This window comes from Bos taurus, chromosome 20, assembly GCF_002263795.3.
Source record: "Bos taurus isolate L1 Dominette 01449 registration number 42190680 breed Hereford chromosome 20, ARS-UCD2.0, whole genome shotgun sequence".
NCBI lineage: Eukaryota > Metazoa > Chordata > Mammalia > Artiodactyla > Bovidae > Bos > Bos taurus.
In genome coordinates, this window is record NC_037347.1 from 9,909,854 (window position 1) to 9,927,297 (window position 17,444).

The 17,444-nt window shown below is 39.6% G+C and overlaps 1 protein-coding gene across 2 annotated transcripts in view; it reads right to left on the reverse strand.

The window, feature by feature from the left end:
• Positions 1–4,888: 4,888 nt before the first annotated feature.
• Positions 4,889–17,444, reverse strand: part of MCCC2 (methylcrotonyl-CoA carboxylase subunit 2) — a 78,278-nt gene continuing 65,722 nt past the window's right edge. The window contains exons 13-18 of one of the 2 annotated variants that reach the window (XM_059878855.1): positions 16,164–16,230; positions 13,574–13,730; positions 12,573–12,687; positions 10,411–10,496; positions 7,338–7,485; positions 4,889–6,933 (exon numbers count right to left, since the gene is read on the reverse strand). In XM_059878855.1, coding sequence (XP_059734838.1) covers positions 7,368–7,485; positions 10,411–10,496; positions 12,573–12,687; positions 13,574–13,730; positions 16,164–16,230 — 543 coding nt within the window. In that variant the 3' untranslated portion in view covers positions 4,889–6,933; positions 7,338–7,367. Of the gene's footprint in view, positions 7,486–10,410; positions 10,497–12,572; positions 12,688–13,573; positions 13,731–16,163; positions 16,231–17,444 lie in introns of both variants that reach the window. The other variant, XM_010816706.4, reaches the window with a different exon arrangement.

Consider the following 17,444-nt stretch of genomic DNA (forward strand, 5'->3'; position numbering starts at 1 on the left):
AACAATATCCCATCACACTTCAAAGATTCTGATACAAGGGGTTTTTCTTTTTGAACCTCAACTGATTTCACTGTGAAACTGGGATGGAAAACCAGCTGGAAAAGAACACAAATCTTTTGATTCCAAATTGAGCTCTCTGTCTAGCAGCCAATTTAGGTTCTTCTACTCAGGATGCTAGATCCAATCTGGTATAGATTTAAGCTGTGACTCAGTTTGAAGACTTCATTGTCCCTCACAGCGCTCAGTTCTAGGAAATTGACCTTCTGGTTACTGTTCTTATATCCCTCATGATGGAAAATGAAGGTTAGGCCATGAAAAATCAACACAAAGTAGGGGAAAAATAAAATTAAAATACCAATGAGTGTGTGCATGCGTGCTAAGCTGATTCAGTCGTGTCTGAGTCTTTGCGACCCTATGGACTGAAGCCTGCCAGGCTTCTCTGTCCATGGGATTCTCCAGGCAAGAATACTGGAGTGGGTTGCCATTTCCTCCTCCAGGGGATCTTCCTGACTCAGGGATTGGCCAAAGGATCAAACCTTACGTCTCCTGTATTGGCAGGCGAGTTCTTTACCATGAGTACTCCAAAATAAAAACAAGAACCTTACAAATACTTGCAAACAAGCATATAATAAATGAAAAGTGTTTACATTTCAAAATGGATTGTGGAAAATCTATTTACCATTCATATAAGACCAGCACTCTGATCTTCAGGCTACCAAAGATCCACTTAAGCCTACTTAAGAAGTTACTTTGTCTCTTTGTGAAGTGAAAGTGTTACTCAGTCCTGCCAACTCTTTGCAACCCCAGGGACTGTAGCCTGGAGTTTCTGGCAAAAAATTCTAGCAAAAATAAGTACAACAAGGCCCCATTCTTCTGCAGCAGTGAGACAGTGACATGGGAGGGTCTTTCCTCCTGCTCAGTACCCCTCCAGCTCCTCCTGCACCTTCCCAGACCTTCCCTCCCAGACCTTGCCTCCTCGGCCCACTTGCCCTGGTACTGGCGGAAATATGGGGAGGGGGAAAGAAAACGGGCCTCTGGAAAAGGAAGGAAAACAACTAGTACTAGGCCAGAGAGGCTGATTGTGGTCCCCTGTGATCTTCCCCAAGCTCCCACAATTTTTTAGTAGCAGAACTAGGACTGAACTGGTCTGCTCCCAGTCCTTTTCAGCCTAGTGTTCTTTCCACAAGCATGACACCTCCCATGCATTTATGCTGTCTTCACAACTTGTTACTGATGTGACACTGTCACCTACACACAACTTTTAAGAATTAAAGGAAACACTCATTTTGTAAACCGTTTGATTCTACTGGCAGCTATTTCAGCATCTGAGAGTCCCAGGGTCATCATTATATCCGGCAATACTTGTACCATAAATGTACATTTATAGAGCACAGTTTAGTAACGTGCCTTAAAAAGCTTGATCTAACATATACCTTGATCTAACAATTCCTCTACTAGGAATTTGTACTAATAATCATAGTCATATAAAGAAACTACAAGATACTTGTTGCAGCATCATCTATAATAGAGGGCATCCAGAAACAACCTAAGTGCCAACAATATGGCAGTGGTTAAGTCAAACAGGGCGTCTACACAAAGTAGTTAGGCAGTATCAAGATTATTGTAGAGGGGACAATAAATGACATTAAAAACATGTTAACAGAGTCACATTACATTAAGTGAAAATGCAGATTGCAGAATAAGTTTTTCTGTGAAAAAAATTCCTACAGATAGAAGAAAAGACAACAGTATACAGGAAATTATGAATAGCAGTTATCTCTGGGTGGTGAAATTACAGAGAACTTTCACTTATTTTCTTCACTTGTCTCGAAGTTTTCTACAAATAACATTGTTGGGTTTTTAATTATAAATCATTTTACAAGAAAAGTTATTTTTAATTATCATAGGAATGTGATGAATAGAGATATGGTTGAAAATGTTATCTTCTATAGAAATCTCTATATTGGTCCAAGTTCTCCAAAATTCTAGTTCACATCTTACAGTTAATATCTACTCAACAACACATTTAAAAGAATTCATTTTCTCTAGCGTACTTCTTTTTTTTAATTTTATTTAACTTTACAATATTGTATTGGTTTTGCCATCTATCAACATGAATCCGCCACAGGTATACATGTGTTCCCCATCCTGAACCCTCCTCCCTCCTCCCTCCCCATACCATCCCTCTGGGTCGTCCCAGTGCACCAGCCCCAAGATCCAGTATCGTGCATTGAACCTGGAGTGGCAACTCGTTTCATACATGATATTATACATATTTCAATGCCATTCTCCCAAATCATCCCACCCTCTCCCTCTTCCACAGAGTCCAAAAGACTGTTCTATACATCAGGGTCTCTTTTGCTGTCTCGTACACAGGGTTATTGTTACCATCTTTCTAAATTCCATATATATGCGTTAGTATACTGTATTGGTGTTTTTCTTTCTGGCTTACTTCACTCTGTATAATAGGCTCCAGTTTCATCCACCTCATTAGAACTGATTCAAATGTCTAGCGTACTTCTGACAAGTAGTTCTGGTCACGTTTTCTCTTCAGTAAGTTCTCCACTAAATCCCCACCTTCTAAGACCTTGTTCTCCCTCAGACACTTCTCTCCCTTAACATAAGGAGCAGCTCAAACCTGTGACGTGGGTCACCTTTGTGAAAGAAAAAGCTTCCAGACAGGCTGAAATGCTGGCTGCCACAGAAAACCAAATTGCCCTTGCCCTATGGTAAAGTCCCCTCCTGAGTCAATTACACAGCTCTAGAATACTAACACATGTCATGTGTTTGATATCACATGGAAATCTACATTAAAATTTACATATTAGGCAGATGGCCTCTAGAAGCTGAAATCAGCAAGGAATTGGATTTCCCCTCAAAGCCTCAGAAGGAATACAGCCCTGCCGTTTTGATTAGACTTCTGACCTCTAGAACTGTTAAGAGAATAATCCTGTGTTTTTCAAGCCACTACAAAGCTACAGAGCAACTATCTGGAATACTGGTTTGCAAGAATTATCAACACCTGATGTGTAACATCAGCACTCAGTCCACGACAGTGAGTTAGAAAGAGAGCAACCACATGCTGAAGTCTGCCTGGTTAGTCCTGGCTCACATCTGTTTCTCATGGAATTATTAGCAGTAGGGCTCAGAGTGGCTGACCAATTACACAGTCATCTTGATTATAAGCCTCCTCACCTGGAACGCACCCTTGCCTACAAAGGTCAAAGGCAGACAGAAATTTCATTTAGGTCCAAGAATAACTTAATCCTTAGCATCTTGACTCCAGACACAAGAAAATTCAAGGCACATTAAATAAAAAGTTATTTTAGTATTTTGTGAAAATGATGAAAACCGTCATCATTAAATATTAGTTGTATTTAATTGTACCATTTACAGACAAATGTTATAAATGACAGATCATTAGTATCTAGTTCATTTCTTTCATTTCTAAATATTGAATTTCAGAGCCAATCATTAAAAGATCCAGCTTTGGCCAGAGCACTCAACAACAATTATCCTTCCAGAACACCATCATCAATACACTTTACAACTAACAAGAAGTATGTGATCCTCCCCCACCATCCTAGAAGTCTTATTAACGATATCATTCAAAAACCTGTTCTTGCCCCTGTAAAGGTAATATACACCCTCTCTCTAGTCATGCCTTGCATGCAGCCATGCTCGTTTGGTAAATGACCAATTTTTCACTTGTACATTCACCAGTGCCTTCCGCTAGCATGACAAATCCTCACTTGAAAACATTTCCCTTGAAAACTGAAAAAGAGAAGTAATTTTGTCTCTTTTTCATTCTGTAAGTGCCCAGAAAGCCTACTTGAGAACTGTATGTTTCTTAAAATTCTAAGAAATACTTAAAATTCTAAGAAATACTCAAAATTCTAAGATACTCATATTATCCTAGCTGAAATTCATATTTTAATTACCAAAATGTTTAAATTCTCATTACAAAAAAGTAGTCTTTATGTATGTTGATGGATGTGCCAAGTAACCACATTGTGGTAATCATTTCACAATATGCAAGAGCATCAAATCATCACATTGTATACCTGACACTTACATAATGTATGTCAATTATACCTAAATAAAGCCCAAAGGGCAGGCAAAAACTGCTGCCTATTTTGGCAAAGCATTATAAATGCTTTTTATCTGATAAAATGAACAAAATAATTATTTTAAGTGTGGTGTTAGTGGTGACCATGATCTTCCTAAAGAAAGGTAAAAACACTTCTAAAATAGCATGAATCTTTCTTTGCCTTGTTGATGGTTCCTACAATGAAATACCAACTAGTCTTGATTAAAAAAAAAAAATCACTGTTTTCTGATAAGGATGTAAATTTTAACTGAAAATTTAATATAATTTACTATTTAAAAACACTGTGTTCCTTTGCTGGTTTGGTTTCCTTTCCTCGCTGCCACACACAGAGGGCAAGGAGAGAGGAGGAGACACAGCCACCCCAGACTGGGAAGAGGCAGGTTTATGAAGGCAGGGAACTCACAGACCAGCGTGGTGGCTGGGCCATACCAGGAGAGAGTCTCCCACCCACTCACCAGAATCTTAGAAGTTATTATAGAGTCCTTATCTGAGTTCAGTTTATGTATTTAGGCCAGATGGCCCTGGCAACACCTTACTTTCTCCACGCTGCTTTCAGCAACCTATGGGACTGGTGGGCAGTCGGGGGAGTGGGGAGGAGCCAATGATTGCCCCGTTCAAGGTCAGGGGTCACCTGGTGGTCTCCTCCTCCACAGGACCTCCTCAAAATATTCATCTGAAAATGCAACTCTGAATTGTGATCTTCTATCTGTACACATCTCAAAGAACTAAACTGACTTCAGATACACAATGCAGCCTAAACTGAACATCACGCACAAATGTTTGAAATATTAATTTTATTAGGAAAGCATTTCATAGTAGTATCAGATCATATAATCAGTCACTTCATTTTAAATACAATTAAAATACAAACTTTTCATTCATTTGACATGTATCTGGGCACCTACCAGTGCCAGGCGTTGGGGACACAGGTCAAGCAGGAGGATCCCTGCTCTCACAGAGCTTACATTCTAACAGGAGGGCAATTTTTTTTTTTTTTTAATGCTTATATTTCTTATAAACATGTAAGTCAGAGGAAGAAAATGGTGTTCTACATGAGCACATAACAGGTGTCTAACCCAGCCCAGGGAAACCACAGAGATAAAAAGATAAGTGTTTAAGTAGAAGGGAGAAGAGTTCAGGTAGAGAGAACCTCATAGACTCTAAGAGGGGAAGGACTTTTTAGGTTCAAGGAATTGGAAGAAGTCTAGAATGGGAGGAGTACCCAATGTGAAAAGAGGAGTCAAGGAGATGAGACTTAAGAAGTGATGATCAAGACCCATGGAGGGCATTAGGGGTTTGGCACTTCTAAGGGGAACAAGTGAAAGATGTAAGTAAGGCAGCAACGTGCCAGATGTGCGCCTTAGAATGGCCATTCTAATTCCAGAGTGAGGCAGAGATAGGTAAGACTGGATGCAGGCAGACTCCTTTTAAGCTCTGCAGTAAATGACAAAAGTAGTGGAGGAATTCAAGAGATGGTCAGGAGGCAAAATCAATTGAACATGAGGATCGAATTCTGAGGTTCCCTGAAGCTGTTTGACACAGAGGTCTGGAGCTCAGGGGAGAGCTGTGTTAAGAACTGTCGGCACAGGAATCATCCCCATTTAGACGGTAACTAAAGCCAAAAGAAGGGCTGGAATGGCCAGACAGCATAAATGAAGCCATGAAAAACACATACATTTAAGAATGAGGAGGAATAATATTCAGCCATAAAAAGAATAAAATCTTGCCATTTGCAACAACATGAGTAGACCCTGAGGTCCACTATGCTAAGTGAAATAAGTCAGAGAAAGAGGAACACCATATCTAACTGATATGTGGAATCTAAACAACAAAACAAGCTTATACAGAACTGATTAGTATTTGTGAGAAGGGAGAGGGGTGAGGGTGGACAAAATGACTGAAGAGGGTCAAAAGGCAGCATAGGTCCAGCTATAAAATACATAAGTCCTGGGGATGTAATGTACAGCATGGGGACTACAGTTAATAATGCTGTATTGCATATTTGAAATTTGCTAAACAAGTAAATCTTAAAAGTCCTCATCACAAGAAAAAAAAAAAGAAAAAATTTCGTAACTGTTCATGATGATGGATGATGATTAGACTTATTTTGGTGATCATTTTTGTAGTGTACAGAAATATCCCATCATTATGTTGTACACCTGAAATTAATATAATGTTACATTCAATTATATCTCAGTTTAAAAAAAGAAAAAGGAAATGTGCCAGGAGCAGGGAGAAGAGGGAATGGGGAGTTATGATTTAATAACAGAGCTTCAATTTGGGATGATGAAATGTGCTGGAGATGGATGGTGCTGATGATTACCAACAACGTTGAGGTGCTTAACATCACAGAAGTGCACACTTGAAAATGGTTAAAATGGTAAACTTTAAGGTGTATTTTGCCACAGTTAAAAGAAAAAAAAGAGACACTTTTGTGCTATTTGTATCTTTTAGAGTAAGAATGTATTCACAAACTGCTAATGAAAAATCAGGACGAATGGTGAAGGGAAGGAGGAAGGAGCAGAGGAAGCCGGGCCTGCAAAGGAAACAGAAGGAGGACCGGCTCGGAGGCTGGGAGGTTACAGCGTGGAAGCTCAGAACAGCACTGCTGGAAGGAAGTGTCTGACCGACGTGAATGCTCCAGGGAACTGAATCAGGTAAAGCTGGGAAAAGACCCACTGGTTTCGGGAACATGGAGGTCAGTGGTGACCCTGGAGAGGAGGGCTGCTGACAGTAGAAACCAGAGAGGCGAGAATGGGTAGGAAACAGAAGCCAGGGTGCAGACAGCCAGAAGGTCGATGCCGTGGAGAGGAGGACGGTGGCTGCAGGGGAAAGTAATAGATGCTGTTTTTAAAAACGTACATTAACATATCACCATGCATAATTGGCAAAGCAACCACTTCAGGGAAAATACAATTTTCTGTTTAAAATATCTCAATAATACCTGGAATTTACAGATAACAGAACTTCTCATACTTCTTAGGGCTTAGAAAGGATAACTCTAAATTATTTCCTTCCTTCTAAGCATGGCAGAGTTGAGCCACAGAAAGCTTTTTCTAAGAGAATTTACAAGGAATGACACTTCATCAGATAAATATCTTCACTGATTTTTGTTTAAAGGTAGAAAAGTACAATGCACTGTGTTAAGAAAACACTTTTACTATTAATAGCGACATGTTGAAAAAGTCTAAAATTTTAAGGCTACAAATATATTAAATTTCAGTACACGTCCAATAGAAGATGCTTTATATTCCAATCACATCCTCAAGATGCCGAAGTTAGTTTTATGGATGGGTGCGTTGAGGGCGGCACTAAGACTGAGGCCCAGGACCAGCCTGGTGTCCACTGGATCGATAATCCCGTCATCCCACAGCCTGAAAAAAGACCAAAAAATGAGTGATTATGCATCCTGCACCAAACACCCAGTTATACTCACAATGCCTAAAAGTGCCAAGGAGGTCTTTCTGCAGGTAATATATGGATCCCCTGATGAGCTTCTGTGTATTATAATCTCACAATAGAAACCATGATCAGGAACAGGAGAGAGGAAGGAAAGAAAAGTGACTTGTCTCAGAACCCACAGAATGTCAAGCTGAACTTGAGGCTTTAGGAGCAGCTTACTATAAGGAACCTCAAAATAAACCCTGGTTTTAAAATACTTTATTTCATGAAAAGCTTTCCCATCCCTCCTCTGCACACACAAACATACAAACCAAAATGTTATATTATTGCTATTATTATGGAGATCCATATAAACCAAGGTAAGAGTCTCCAACCAAAGTCCCCACTGAAAAAGGTATAGTCCCCCAAACTCCTAAGAAACTATGAAAATTATTAAATAGACTTCAGTCCATTTTATTAATAAAATAAATATCTTCATATGTAGTTCTTTACTTTTTGCTACAATAGGAAAAGCAAGTAAACTGATTTTAAACTGATTTCAGAAAAAATTTACAAGTAGATATCCTAGTTTGCTATTCATGGACAACCTCATATTTATACAGAAAAATGAATAAGAAATAATATTTTTTAAAGGTCATTAGTGGGTGTCAGTTTTGCTTTTTGTAAACAAACTGCCTTCAGTATCTAGACATAGCATCAATTATTAAACCATACTTACATTGACAGACCATGAATCAAATCTTTACTCATAAAACATTCATAATAAGTACCCTAAAGCATCAACAGGCAATAAAAAAATTATTTTTGTAACCTGTTCAATTGACTATACACTCCCTCTGAAGCCTGCATGCCTGTGTGCTCAGTCATGTCCAGCTCTTAGCAACCACAGGGACTGTAGCCCCTCACCAGGATCCTCTGTCCATGGAATCCTCCAGGCAAGAATACTGGAGTGGGTTGCCATTTCCCTTTCCAGGGATCTTCCCGAACCAGGGATTGAACCTGCGTCTCCTGCATCGGCGGGTGGATTCTTTACCACTACCCCACCTGGGAAGCCCCTTCTGGGACCTACAGCGGAGTAAATACAGCAAGCACAATGATATCAAGGTTGCTCCAGGTAGAAGGTCCTTAATCAAATGTCTGGATAAGTTTGGATATAAAAACAATTGAGAAGAAGAAAATTGGCATGCTGTACATGTAACCTGTAAAGATTAAGAAAAACACAGGAGGTTACAGTGCAGATGATGACAGAGCTCTCTGAAAAGACACACCTAGCCACATTAAAGCCTAAACAGATGAGGAAATTTATTATTAAACTGAGATTTATCCAACTGAAGGAAGGTACCATAAACTGGCTTGAAAATCCTTTAATCATTGAAACAAAGTTGGTATATCCATGCCACCAATTGTTTTAACAGATCAAACATCTACAAATTAACAGAAAAACCTTAGTCTTTCAATATTAAATCCTAGAGATAAGTCTAGGTGGGCCATATGCTCTCCTGTCTTGAATATAATCCATTAAAAAAAATAATAATGTTAAGTATGAAAATAATAAGGGATTCAGTCTAGCTAGGACTGAAAAACAAATTAATGGCTCACACAAAATATGCTATTTTTCAAAGTTTAATATTCCACTGTCCTTTTAAATTTCAAAGTCTTATGTAAAAACAAATTATAGGTGAGCTTATAATGTATATTTTCTCTTAAATTTTTATATGATTTTCTATCCCTTCTTTGTTCCTACTGGCTACTATGTAAGCCTATTTCAGTGAGGGTAAAAAAGAACATACAATTTCTCAAACCAAAGACTATATAAAATATTCTGTTCTTAATTAAAGTGAATCAATGACCTGCCATGACAAAATACACTTGGACATTTGCTTTCAGAAATACATATGAACAAGAAGAGAAACAGGTTCTTCAAAAATCCCAAATGGTATTAATTTAAAATTTGAAACTAAGGATGCTCTGGGAGATAAGTATGTTCAGCCTTTGCAGCCCCCCAACATTAGGAGCAGAGTCTGCCACAAAGTATGCATTCAAGTGACTGACATGGATTCTACTTTTTGATTTTCCTTTCTCCCTTCTCTCTGGTTTCTCCAGTAAATGACACAAATCACAGCATAATCTAATTTTAAAAGACACAAATAGTTATTTTCTTTTTTCCATCTGCCCAAAGGATAAAAGGAAGACATAAAGCTTAAATTATTCTTCAGAATGCAGAACATTAAAGTTGTTGAAAAAGAGGTCTGAAAGCACACACATATCTCCAATGGGGACAGCTGGGATAATTTATTACCTCATTTAAGTGGTGTAAGAAACAAACAGAATAAGAACCACAGTGGTATGTGAGGTAATTGCTTAATGTCAACACGTGGACCCTGGCTGTGAATAATCACCTTCTGAATGCACCAGGCTCACTTGTTAAGAAGTGTCACTAAGTGACCATTTTCATGTTTAAATGGAGTAAAAGCAAAATAATCAGAGAGGGGGATGACTGGGATTCATGTGTCCAAGCAAAAATTATTGCAGAACTAATTCCTGAAAGTGACACAGCCAGGATTATAACTCAACTTCCCAGCCCCAGTGTGGTCCACCTCTCGCCCCAGTGTGGTCCAGGCCGTAGACCGCTCAACTAGGACCGGGCTAAGGGAAGAGGCGGGGAGAGTGGCAGGGTCACACCAATAGGGATGGATCCAAAGTCCAGCCTGGAAGAAGAGCCAGCATTTCAGCAGCAGGCATTCCCATTAGAGAAACAACTGTACAAAATTGTGTCCAAAAATTATTTTTTGCTTCCCACGAGGGCTGGATGATGCCAACTGCTCAGATCTCGTAAAGCTATTGCTCTGACTATCAAGATGTGCCCATCAAAGAGTTAGTTATTCTCTGGCTCCCACCTTGCGCTGGAATAGTAAGGGTTTCCTTCCTCTTCAAACCTCTTAATGATGGGCTCTTTTAAAGCTGCTTCATCAGCACTGGAGAACTGAAAGAAAAGGGACCATGAGTAAGTCCTCCTGCAGGGGAACACGGATCCACTCAAGAGAATCTCAAGGGAAAAGGGGGCAACAGATTTCATGAATGACAATGTTACAACCAACATCTGAACAGTGAGGTGTAGATTACATGTGGTGCTTTAACACATCTGATCTCACCTGAGATGTGAGTATCTAATAAATTAGTGCACTGTTACATCTCCTTCATCAGAGCCAACATCCTGAAGTTGTTTAACATAAGGTCAACACCAAGGTTATCATATACTTCAGCTGCTGCTGCTGCTGCTAAGTCACTTCAGTCGTGTCTGACTCTATGCGACCCCATGCGACCCATAGACGGCAGCCCACCAGGCTCCCCCGTCCCTGGGATTCTCAAGGCAAGAACACTGGAGTGGGTTGCCATTTCCTTCTCCAATGCATGAAAGTGAAAAGTGAAAGTGAAGTCGCTCAGTCGTGTCTGACCCTCAGTGACCCTATGGACTGCAGCCTACCAGGCTCTTCTGCCCATAGGATTTTCCAGGCAAGAGTACTGGAGTGGGGTGCCATTGCCTTCTCTGACATACTTTAGCAGGGTAGAGCAACTGGATGTGAATTATACAACATAACAAAAGGACTATATTATATTACATTTAACAGCTTCTGTTTAAGGAGGCAGAGAAGTTGGGGATTTTCATTCAAAATAGCCAAAATTTTAAAGATTTTAAAGTTTAAAGGGATAAGACAATAAACCACATTTTAAATAACCTCTGCAACTTCCCAGATAGCTGAGATTTTTCTCTAATTAACACTTAAGGACTGGCCCATCCATATTGCCAGAAACAAGTGATAATTAATTCGGACTGCAAACTCTCTATGCAAATTAATTTTGAAATCCTGAAAAGTATTTTCAACTTAAAGATTATTTTTTCAAATAAACCCAAGATTTTTTAATGTACTTTCATTGACTAATGTCATTTATAACTCAAGAATTTAAAGGGAAAACCACTAAAATCCTACACTTTCCTTTAAGACATAAAAATAGATGAATTCATATATCTGTATACCAAATTAATCAAATAACTATTTAATAAGGTATCACTGTGCTGGGCTAGCATTTAAGACATGTCTTCAAAACATCAGGTAGAATTTCATAGACCCCACTGCACACACGTGCCCCTCTGCACACACAAAAGTAAGGCTTTCCTTTTGCTTGGATACTAGTCAGCACTAAAGTGAATCTGAAACCTCAATTCCGCAGAATTCCTGTCACTTGGGATGAGAGGCATGGATGAGATGCATTCAGGGAGGCAGGAATCACCTCTGGCTTTATACTATCCTCACGCTACACACTGGGCAGTTGACCAGATGATCAATCTCTAAATGACAGAACTGAGAGCCTGAAAAGGCAGGGCCTCCTCTATGCCATGCCTTACTATGACGAAACAGTGCATCCAAGCAACTTCAGGAACATTCACCAATCATGAAATAGTTGTAAGTTATAATAAGTTACAGTGTAAAATTTCAGATGAATCTTTAACAGACACAAACAAAAGACTCCATCTAAAAGCAGTCATTTGCTGATCTGCCTTTCATTAAGCTTCCAGGGCCCTCCAGCCTTCTTCATTGATACTTTCACAGTGTAATAATGGTATTCAATTCTCATTATATGACAGGGCCTCCACTCAAGGTATCCTTAACAATCTACAAGTAAAACAGGAAACAAAATTCTGCGGCTTTAAATCATAAAACCAAAGACGTAAGTCAGGTTTATTTAAATCTCTTTCACTGCAAATAACTAAGAATCAAACATCTTTATGCCTCAGGCACTCACAGACAAGAGTTTCTGAAGTGTTTTCTTAGAGATTCTTAAAAATGTGTAAATTACTACAGAAGTTACTTCAAATGAAATGGCTTTAAAAAGAGAGATGGAGAATGTGGAGGTCTAAGTTGCTAAAGCAAATTCCAGGCCAGCATCTTCTAGACAAAGCCAAGCCCTGCATGTTGGAACCGTGCCCGTGAACTTGGCGGGGTTCCGGGTGTGCTGCTCCCCGGCTCCAGTGCCTGGCAAACCTCAAACAGCACTTTACCTGCTTCCCTTCCCGCGCTCGTTGGTCCTTTGCTACTGTCGCCAACACGTTAGCTGCCTGCTCTCCTCCCATCACTGAGATGCGAGCATTTGGCCACAAGTAGAGAAATCTTGGGCTATGCAGGGAGAAATGAAAGAATGATCAAATGAATTCACTGTACAACACAGAGATTTTCAGAGGCTCATGTTTACCTTTTAAATTAGTGGTTCTTCATTCTGGTTGCATGCTATAATTATCTGAAGATTAAGAAAAACAAAAACAATGCCCACAACCTACCATAGACTAATCTCCAGCAGTGGGGCTTCAGCATGGTAGAATTTCTAAGTTCTCCAGGTGATTCTAATGTCTGTTTTGATGAATTATATTTTTCCAGTTTATCCAAATTTACGGGGCAAAAATGTATTCAAAAGATCTTCTTATGTATGGTTATATGCTATTTTCCATTCCTAAAATTGGTGATACATCGCCTTCTCCCTTTATTTTTTAGTTTTAACAGGGGACTCTCAAGTTTGTAACCCTTTTAAAAATACCAACTTTGGGCTTTCCTGATTATTCTATCTTTATAATGTTTGTGCTTTATTACGTCCTGTCTCTATTTTTCTTGTTTTAATATCCTGCTCTTCTTTGAACTTCTTGGGCTAGCTGCTTGGCTCAGTGATTTTCAGCCTTACCTCTTTTCCAGCATATATATATATATATAAAGTCTACACACCTTCAAAACAAGACTTTAGCTGCATCGCACAAGTTATGATATGATATATAGTGTTTTCATTATCAGCCATCTCAAAATATTTCCTAATTCCCACTTTGGCTTTCTTCCAAGTGGTACCTTTAGCATTAAATTTCATTTCACCCCTCCAGAGGATGCAAATTACGGCCTAATTGAATAGGATTTGTGAATGTCATTCTGTGTTTCAAATAAACTTGAAATAAACTAACCATTCATAATTATACCTGAAGTATGATTCATTCCTTCAGAGAAAGTCATGACAACCACCTACCTATAGGCTCTGCCACACATCCCGTAGTTTCCAGCCCCGTAAGATCCCCCAATGATGACAGTTATCTTCGGCACATTGGCACAGGCTACGGCAGTCACCATCTTGGCACCATCCTTGGCAATTCCTTCAGCTTCATAGTCTCGACCAACCATAAATCCTATGAGGAAAGAACAGAAAGACAGCCTCAGGGTGATGAGATTAATGTGCAGTCATTTTCACCAAGGTACTGGAAGGACATCTTGTCAAACTACATATATTTTACCAGAGGTCTCTCACCTTAATAAAATATTTATATGTGAAATATGCACCCCGCCCCCAAATTTACTTTTAAGGGTAAAGTAAAATTTTCTCTAATCATTTAAAAAATTGCTTAAATGTTTCATCTGGATACACACAGAGATATTCAGACAAGATAACAATGCCACATATCTTCAAGAAATTAATGTCAAAACTACAGCTTGGTGAGGAAAGAACAGGATGAGGCAAGTTAAGGAAAAGTAGTGGGGCAAGTCCAACTGTGAAACTGTGGGTTTCCAGGCTCACTGACCTGGTTCACAATATAGATTATTCCTTCTGAAGCGCTGCTTTAAAACTTTGAGGAAATAAAATTAATGTTTCAGAGAGATGCTCAGAGTCCTTGTCAGTGACTCAATAGCAAGATAAAAGAATTCTCATTATCATTACAGGATCCTTCTACTTCTCCAAGCTCCCAGCTCTGTTGAAACTGATCTGCAGCCTCACTGGGCCTTCCAGGCCTTGGGGTCCTTTCCCCCTTCACCTTACAGACACCAAGTCAGGCTTCATCTGTCTCCCTCCCCATACGCAGATTCACATGCCTACTTGATAGTTGCTCTTCTTGCTTTGCACATCTCCTGCATTGGGTAATTCAATTCAACCACTTTTTCCGGATCACCTGTACGTGCTGTGGCTACAACAGTACTGATACAATAACCCTTGCCCTACCAGGCACCATCTGCTTCCTCTGGTTACCCACCCCAGCCCTCTGAATTGGGCCCTCAGAACAGCTCAGAAACTCCTTTATCCGTTTTATCTTGACTCCCTGTCACATTTCCACAATAGTTATCTCAAATATCGACTCTTTAAAAGTTCTCACCCCCACCCACCACTCCACTGCCCCTCTAGTCCCTGTGAATGATTTTACCTTGAAAAAGACGACAAGCCATTTCACCTGGCTTTCTCTGACCCTTCTTTCTTTCACCATAAAGAACAACATAATCACGATGCCTTTCTTCCTTTACTCTCATCTCCTGGAAGAAATTACTCAAAGACTGTCCCTTTCTCTTCTCCCTGGGTCTTTTCTATTCCCACAGCTTTATGTCCCATCTCCATGGATGTCTCCATGTTCCCCTCCAGCTAACACAGCTTTTGTGCTCAAGACTGTTCAACTGCCCACCACACATCTCCAGATGGGTGTCCCATAGGCCCCTCAAATACAGTGTTGTAAACCAAACTCCACTCTCTGTCCCCAACACACCTAAAAATAAAATAGAACAAAAATGTAGGAATCTTCCAAGCATACAGTTTAACTTACTGGTGATTAATAAACCATGACTCATTATTAGAAACAAGATCTCTGGACTAGCAAATCTTCAGAAGACTTTTACATGACCTCTTAGAAAGTCTGCCGCACAGGGTCCTCTCCAGCCGCAGCTGGATACAACTTCTCCAAGAGTCATCTAACCAAGGATCTTCAATTCAAGAACAGTACCAGATGAAGCTGTTTTAGTATCAGTACTGAGTAAAACCCTGCTAACTGTCAAAGGCCAAACTCCTTCTCATAAAGGCATGCCTGATCCCAGCAACTAATTAAGGGGCCTCTCCTTCCTTTGAACCTGAGATAACCATGCATGACTTAGAGGTAGAAAAAGTTTTCAGCTCAGCTACATATTAGAGTGCTTCCTATATGTCAAACACCAGGCAACACAGAAAAAGTATAAATAGGAAAGTCAGAGAATTCCAGGAAAAAGAACTCTAGAATCATAAGAGCCCTTAAAGAATCATTTTATCCACCACATTAGGATGATCCATAGATCATGAAATTGGACAGGTGACATCGATCATATTGTTCTTTGGAGTCAAAACTCCAATTCCAGACTTTGGTTCAGGATGTACGTGTCCATTTAAAAAAGATGTTGCTTCAGGGAGAATTACACAATGAAAGATGAGGAAAAGGGAAGACCAGAGCATGTGCTTGAAATCTTTTAAGGGCAACGAAGTACGGGAAAGAGACCAGGGGGCAGACAACATCGTCTGCCCCTGATGACAGTGGAACTAGCTCAGGATACCGCTGCTTTCTTGGGGTGGGTGCGGATACGCAGGCGTGAAAGGAGGTCACGTGAATGTGGTGCATGAAACTCAAAACCTGCTTGGCTAAAAAATATGTATAAACTCCTCCAAACCTTTAAGATTCATGAAGCAGTAACCTTTGAAGACAATCTAGAGAGAGCAAGTCCAATCAAGTTTTCCGTTCTGATGGAAGCGTTCTATGTTGGCACTGCATGGACATGGACATATTGGACAGTGCGGCTCTGAAATAAATGCAACCAAACTGGTGGAACTATTTTCTTACCAGTAATATTTTGAAGGAAGAGCAGAGGAATATTCCTTTGGCAGCATAACTGGATAAAATGAGCCCCCTATAACCAAATAAGAAACAAATCTTTTCAGAGGAGGTTAACAAATCTGTGATCACCATGCATCCTGCAGACGCCAGCTGGGGTCAAAACAAGAGTACCCTCTGCCTGGCTAGTCTGACCTTGCGGTAACAGTAATGGTGATACCACAGTGAGACCCACTGTCAACGGAGCACTTGATGTGGCCTGCGCTGAACCTGTGCTGCCCAGGCACCTGTCTGATCACTGACACACGGCCATAGCACAACTCCTGTGTCCAAGATGACACCGATCACTAACATGCCAAACAACAAGGAAAATTTAAGGACCAGGGAAGGAAGAATTGCTTGTCAATGAGAATTTCTGAGTCTCACCATAAGGCATTCTCTGGCTTTCCACTTTTAAAAGGATAGAATATAAATCCTTCTGGGATATCTATGTTTTGATGATCATCTGAAATTCTCTCATGCACCAAGATTATAGTAAAATATATCTTTCCTGCCAACGTGTTTCAAATAAATGGGATTTTAGATAAGTGCTAGAAACCCTTTAACCTTAAGCTAAGGAAATTAGTTAATGACACAAAAATATTCCTTTCCCTATTTTTTCTAAAGATTATATGAGTAAAAGAACAATTAAACCATTTGTTTCATATTTTACTCTATTCACAGATGCCCTTAACTTAGCTGAAAATGCCTTGGCAAGTACAAGATGGCAAAGCAATTGCTCAACCTCAAATATGAGGATGAAGAAATCACACAGACTTGTGTGGCTTAACGTCAACAAATGAAATGTCAGACTGGGGCCAAACACAGCTCTTCTCCTGGGCTTATCTGTGACAAGCCAGCAAATAAAATGAGGTGGAGTTGCTGACCCCCGTCTGACATATCCTCTATTGAAATATGCATATTATACAGTCATTAAAAGTCAGTGTATTAGGAATATTTAGTATTTTAGGAAACACTCACTATTCATATTATTAAATGAAAGCAAGCAAAATCTCTCTATATATGGCAGAACCCATTCTGGTTTTTGTCTTTTGTGTTTTAAAGAGAGGGAATTAAAAAAAAAAAAAAAACTAAGGAATATAATAAAATGCTACCCAAGGTTGTTTCTGGTAAGAGTGTAGCTGACTTTTCTGTTCTTTATTTTTACTTTACTTTCATCTTATAATCACAGTGGGGAAATGACAAGGAATACAGAATCCAGAAACCAACTTTACTGGTAAAACATTCCAC